Genomic DNA, 6,922 nt, shown 5'->3' with positions numbered 1-6,922 from the left:
ATCCAAGTACTTTTTTAGAGTGTTTAAATGAATAAACTCATGTTTCAGGTTTTAAAAGTTCAAAGTGATGTCAAAGTGATGGTTTCAAGCCTTGACCTTCACACCTAAACCACAGCCCCTCTGAAGGCTATGGTGGTTCAAAGTAGTAAAACAATCCAAATACCTTTCCTCTGGCTAAAATATGCAACCTATACACCTCTCCACAACAGACACATTTATCATATACATTCCTGGTTCGGTTTGCTGCTCGCGTCTCTGGTTTCTGCTAAAGTGCCTGTCTGTGGTGTCACACCACCCACTTTATGTCAAACACATCTCCATCAAATACAGCTTTTGAACCCTATATGCATTCCAGAAGATCCAATGACATCACCAAAAACAACTCTGACCTCTGTGTATTTCTGCAGGTTGATTGCACTGTGCATTCACACTGACCTTCGATCAGTCTTATGGTTTCTTCATTATGGCATGAGACAGAGAAGCCGATTGTCAATCAGTATGGAACAAAACTGCGTTCAGAAGTGTGAAGGAAACATATTGACATGGGACAATTCAATTAATCAAAAGTGAAGGGACAGTGGGTTTTATTAGCACCAGTGTGGTTGTTTTAGCAGCCCTGTGTAGAAATAACTATGATGTCTTTTGTATGCCGTCAGAGTATATTACCATTTGCATGAGGTTTACCAGCGCAGAGAGCAAACGAAAGGAGAGCGCAAAGAAACTGGAAGCTTTTCAGTCCAGGTGAGCTAGCAGAGATATTCTCATCCAATTGAATTTCACAAAATTATGCAGTTATACTACAGCAGGAGACAGAAGGAGATAAACTAGCATTCCTGCTGACATTTGTGCAGTAATTGTGTTTAAGATGCCATGAAAATGGGCTGATGGTTCTAGCTTTAGAACCATCTAACTTTTTTAGAGTGCACATGATACAAAATGAACTTAAAGTCAGTTTGACTGTGAAAAATGTAACTTTTCTGCTTATTTATTTTTAGGATGGCTCATGCAAAGAGGTTTTCTCAAATCCCCATCTAAGGTTTTATGTTTCTATTGCAATTTTTTCATGCATGTTTTGTCTATGAGGATATAATTGACAGATTCATTTAAAACCTTCAGCAAAACTGCTAAACTTAGTTGGAAACATTAAAAAAGGCTAAATTATGATCTCATCATGTGCATTGTCTTACGATTTACAGTGCATGCGAGATCTTTGTAAAGAGGAAGATTACACTTTCCTAAACAGTCTTGGGAAGCAGGATGAGAGTCTGGAGGAGAGCACATGTCTGGAGAGCGAATGTCAGGAAAAGCAAGAAGAAAGGGTAAACTTGTTTACTACTTTCCATCTCGTAAACCTCCAGAAGTCTGTGTTTATTAATGCATACTGACTTTCATTGCACATCTCAGCTGTTTTCTCTGTTCCGCTAGATCCGGCATCGACAGGAGCGCGAGCAGCTGGAACGAGAAAAGCAACATGAGATAGAGGAGCAGCAGAAGGTATGTTGACTAACATCAAAAAGTCACCGCAGGGCTATCGCTGCGGTCTGCAGTGATAACACTAATTATATCTGTCTCCACCACCCACAGCTTGAGTCTGTCCAGGGACGACAGACCTGCTTCATCAGACTTACATTGTCAGGCTAATTGTGCTTGATTGCATTACGTCTGCATTGTTCCTAACTTTGGCTGCTCATGCAGTGACCTCTGTATTGCATGGCCAGGTTACGCAGGTAAACATACTAATGCAAGAATTTCTGCTTAAAAATATTAAAAAAATAGAACTTTGGTAGTCTATTCCACTTTATTCAGGTTTTTTATGGCCATCAACCATCTGACTGACATGTCAGAAAATATCATAGAGAATGCATGGTTTTATCTAGTATTTAGGAGTGTGGTAAATAGATGATTCAACAAAAATACAGTCTGTGTGCAAAATAACTTGGCACCAGATTCCAAGAACATTTGAACAGAAAACACTGGGACAAATCTGTGGAAAATGTCCAATTTGTGTCCATCCAAAACTAATACTGATTATTTCGGGCAGAAACACAAAGGGGAATATACAGCTCAGCTTGTCAGCATCTGCTTTTCATGCTACTAAGTAACTCACATTTAGCTAATCTCAAATTGAAGTTACAAAAACCATAAACAAAGCTTATACTTGCATTTATATACTGCAAATATTGCTTATGATGTAAGTACCTTTGAATGAACTCTTATGCTAAATTAATAAATGTCTGTTTCTGGGGTTCTCAGAAGCTTAAGCCATCATGGTTGGTTAAACCTTTACATTTATGTACAGAAAGTACAACAAATAGAATTTTTGTGTTCACATTTGCCCAAATAGCAAAAGAAAGAAAAAAAATCTACGATAGGATTTTAATGAACAGCATTTCCTCTTAAAAAGAGGAATAACAAGAGATTGATTGTGTTGATCAGAAGAGAGAAAGATGTCAAATATTCCATCATTCCCTTTGGTCGTTGTATTAGAAACACTGGCGCAGCAGCGTTAACTAATTTGTTTAGCATTAAAGTATTTAAATGTACATTCAGTTTTTCAAAACTGAAAACTTAACAAAAACTTTATAAAAGATTTACAATGTTAATATCTGTGAAAACACATGATCAGTCTTACCCTTTAAAATGTTGATAAACTATGCAACCCAAGCTTGCAATTTTTCACACATGTACGCGTTTTACAAGAAATCTGTGTTTAAAAATGAGTAAACGAACTGTGGGCAGTCTCTGGGCATGAAAATCAAGTGTACCGTTAGTTCTGGCAGGTTACATTAGTCGAGCTTGAATCAGCTGACTCTTAGATGATCCTCATCTACCTATAGGCATTCCATGCCTATCATGACATTCTTATATAAGGTCTATTCAGTATAGTTTCACATAGCCAGACCTTCTGACTGACGGCAGAAGTCTGAGAATCATGGCCACTTGGAATGGCTAAGGACCACCCAAGAGGCCATATGACTGACAGGTAAAGCAACCAATCACATTTCGTTTTGTGCCGTGTCATGTTTAGGGGCGTGGAAATGTCCCCACAATAACACACCAGTGTGTAAAACTCTGGATGTATATGCCGCGAACTTTACATATTTCACATACTTTTGAAAATCCAGCGTTTAGTTGATCCTGATAACAGTTGCCACAGTTTCTGCTTCCATGTGGGGGTTTGGTGTCACAGTATCTTAGTTTCCAGGTAGAACGTTAAAAAATGTGACACATCCATCTCTTGGAAATCTTTTAGAATTCAACAAATCAGATGATGACTTTTATGCTGAAGTGTTTCCAATTTTGTGTGCCATATGCAAACAATAAAGCCAATCCAAACTGTATGCTAATTATTAAATCATCCTTGACAATAGTGATCCTGACAGAACTAAGACTTCAGATGCAAGATGCAATGGTTCAGCACATGCTACCGTTTAGCTGTTAGCAGGACACTCAGGGAGTGTGTTTGTGTAAGTTGATAAACCCCCAGCTGCACATGGTCTGCTGCCAGTGAAGTCCAAGACTAACAGCCAAGTGTGAGGTCACTGAAGGACAGCCATGTTGTTGTTGTCCACTTGGCTGCTGTCATAAATTCAACAGCTTGAGGAATTCCTGCAACGCCTAACTCAGGGCTCGCTTAAGAAGAAACCCCAATGGGATCAAGTTCAAAAAAGTGTAATTGCTCTTCCTTTCTTTGTCAAGTCAGTCAAATAGCCTTAAGCTCTGCCTTTTTAATTCCTAAAGGCTACAAACAGACAGTCCACCACTCTCACTTCCTTCCTCTCCAGCTGCTCGAAGTCTCCCGGCGGGTTTCCAGGTTTGCAGCGCGTCCGTCCTCTGATTAATGTACAGGAGGGTCAGGGAGAAGTGCTTACTCTTCTTTCCCATGTGCGTACTATTCGATCCTGTTATCATTCATAACCTACACCCCCCAAACCACAGATCTCATCAGATAACCCCACCCTCTGTGTGTTTGTGAGTGTGTGTTTTTGGGAGAGAACAGTCTGTGACTGTTTCAATCCTCTGAGGGAAAAGGTGTTAAGGTCTGTTTTTTCTCTTATTAGTATGAATAGAAGGCAATGTGTTTCAACGTCTTCCATATGTTGAGTACAGCTACGTTTACTGCCTGGCCTATAGCTGTGATTATCACTTTAGAGACAGGAAGTAGCACCCACAGAATATCTGACTGAGCCTGTAGAGGTCAAAGGTCAAGCCAAGCCTCATTCCTTCAGCCCTACATCAGGGTCTGCCTCACCAGATCGGCCTTTAGACACACAGGCTTGTTTCTAAGTAATAAGGGGTAAAAAATAACATCAGATGATTTTGAAATAAATAGCTGTGTAATTTCTGATGAAGATCAAACCAAGTTTATTCTTTGAGGTCTATTATGCAACCTTGCATCTCAAAAAATAAATAAATAAAATAAAATCTACAGATTTGCATAAATACCTATTACCTAATTTGATGATTCTGTTAAAAAAATATTCCACATAATAACAAAGATTTTTTGCATTATATATATTTTTTGCAATATATATATATATATATATATATATATATATAGTTAATGCAATATATATCTTCAAATAAATTATGCAAAATAATTGTCATTTGTCATAATGTCATGTTCTGTCGTTGTTTAGATGTAGTACAAAACATAAGATATAGCAGAAAACATCTGGGTTCTGTTTTTTTGTTTTTTTCTGTCACTGGCCATAATTCTAACCTTGAAATCAGAATTAGGCATAAAATTGTTTTCAGAAGCATTCATACATATGAACATTGGCTAAGAATTGAACAAATAGTTGTAATCTGGTTTAGAGGAAAATATATCATGTCTTTGTGGCAGTTTTTCTGTGATTATTAAGAAACCATCATGATATTGACATTATAACCATGTTCATATTATCATATAACCAGTCTGGTTAACATTAATGACTAATCAGTAATTAGCAACATGGAACACCCCAATTAATGTTAAGAGGTAAAACAATCATAACTGAGGTTTTGAATATGATCTTAACAGTGCAGTAGAACAAACATGTAGTTTATTTCCCTGGGACAAAGATGATGGAAAATGGTTACATAAGGCTAAAATTGGTACAACAATCCTTGACTAACATTATAAGTGGACAGCAGGGTATAAAAAGAAAATGCTACAAAAATACAGCTCCCTTAATGTTATGAAATTAATGGTTTCATAACAACAGCCTAATGTCATTACAAAGCTGCATGTTCCTCTTTCAATAGGCCCACCATTACACTCTTGTTTTCAGCATTGCTTAATAATCAAAACCCTGTTGAGAACTATGAACATGCTGTGTGTTTGTATTTGTGTCTGTGAAAGGAGAAAGACAAGCAGTGGAAAAGCCATGTGGCCAAGCTGGCGGTCCAACGCAAGGCCATCCATGCAAAACTAGACAGACTACGAGAATTTAGGGTGCGGTTTGACTGGACACACATGCTGATACACCAACACACATATGTAGAAACCCTACTATTGTTCCCAGGTACAGATGTGAGGCCCAAAAGCAGTATGACTGAATGTGACCAGATGTCGAATGTATCTAATGCAAAGTATACTAACCAATACCATACCTGCCTGACTTGCAGCAATGGACAGGTACAGATAACATCTACAGACACCAAAAAATCCTCATGATATTTTCATAACTTCAAATTCCAAGTTTTAAAACGAAACACTATTGCAACACATTGACTAAAGGAGAAAATGGTCCGTGGAAGTGGACAAACCACAAGGCATGTCCGCTTGAAATCTTCGAGCTTATAGGAAGTTCACTTACGATATATCTTCAAAAATCATTGTAGACATTAATGCATCTCTGTTTTCATTTCCAGGACTTTCAGAAGAAAGTAGTGCTTCATGATTTGGGTCTGGATCCAGGTTCTGAAAATGAATCCATCAAGCACCTTCTGATGAGACTGTAACTGGGTTTACTAGTAAATAATGAAATAATTAAAGAAATGTAGCATTAAATTACTTGCTCACCAATGGATCCTATGCAGTGAATGTGTGCCTTTAGAATCAGAGTCCAAACAGCTGATAAAAACATCACAATGATCCACAAGTAATCCAGTCCATCATCTTTAACATCTTGTGAAGTGAAAAGCTGCGGGTTTTAACTTCAAAACATTGCTTCTGGCTAAATCTGTCCATAATATTGCTTTCTCCAGTGAAAAGTTGTCTTGTCTGAATCAGGAGAGAAATATGCGCAGATCAAGCACCATTTACAAGAGAATACGGTTCTAAACAAATATGTGAATGGATTTTATTATCATGTTATTATGGATTATGAACTCATATTTTGGTGAGAGGTGACAGTTTAAAGTTAAAAACATTGCGTCTTAGCGATGGGTTTGTTTCTTACAAATATGCAGCTTTTTGCTTCACGTTAACTGATGGACTGGAGGGGTGTGGGTTACTTGTGGATTATTAGGATGTCTTTATTAGCTATTTGGACTCTCATTCGGACGGCACCCATTCACTGCAGAGGATCCAGTGAATCAGCCATTGGTGAACAAGTGATGGAATGCTACATTTCTCCAAATCTGTTCAGATGAAGAAACAAACTCATCTATATCTTGAATGGCCTGAGAGTGAGAATTTTCAGGATATTTTCATTTTTGGGTGAACTATTCCTTTAACATGCTATCAAAGTCTTGAATGAGATATATTGTTATGTAGTGATCATATATCTTTAGAAGATGTGTTAATATTTAAACCTAAAGCAGAAAGTGTGTATAAAATAACATGAGTGAAATCATGTCTCTACCTCTTCTTTAAAGGCACTAACTGGAGTGAGTTAGAATAGAGTGAGTTATGGCTACTTCAGTGTTCAAAATGATTAAATAACAAACTCACTGACTCTGTGGCAAATAAATTACAGCTAACAACTTAATGTGT

General features: G+C 37.6%; 1 protein-coding gene across 1 annotated transcript; it reads left to right on the top strand.

Moving 5' to 3' along the window:
• The first annotated feature begins 996 nt into the window (after nucleotides 1-996).
• Nucleotides 997-5,946, top strand: LOC107658998 (myelin transcription factor 1). The gene is made up of 5 exons (XM_016447761.1): nucleotides 997-1,029; nucleotides 1,188-1,319; nucleotides 1,426-1,494; nucleotides 5,345-5,437; nucleotides 5,857-5,946. The coding sequence occupies exons 1-5, from the start codon at nucleotides 997-999 to the stop codon at nucleotides 5,944-5,946; spliced, it is 417 nt and encodes a 138-aa protein (XP_016303247.1).
• The last annotated feature ends 976 nt before the right edge of the window (nucleotides 5,947-6,922 follow it).

Source organism: Sinocyclocheilus anshuiensis, unplaced genomic scaffold (genome assembly GCF_001515605.1).
Source record: "Sinocyclocheilus anshuiensis isolate Anshui unplaced genomic scaffold, SAMN03320099.WGS_v1.1 scaffold283, whole genome shotgun sequence".
Taxonomy (NCBI): Eukaryota; Metazoa; Chordata; class Actinopteri; order Cypriniformes; family Cyprinidae; genus Sinocyclocheilus; species Sinocyclocheilus anshuiensis.
Note: the sequence above shows the minus strand (reverse complement) of the source record. Positions and strands in the feature narration are given on the sequence as shown.

Bases quoted from the DNA above. Each gene is read 5' to 3' on its own strand.
- LOC107658998 (XM_016447761.1), top strand. From the start codon at position 997: ATGGCTCATGCAAAGAGGTTTTCTCAAATCCCC. The intron at 1,320-1,425 runs GTAAACTTGTTT...CTGTTCCGCTAG, and splicing joins AGGAAAAGCAAGAAGAAAGG to ATCCGGCATCGACAGGAGCG. The intron at 1,495-5,344 runs GTATGTTGACTA...TGTCTGTGAAAG, and splicing joins AGATAGAGGAGCAGCAGAAG to GAGAAAGACAAGCAGTGGAA.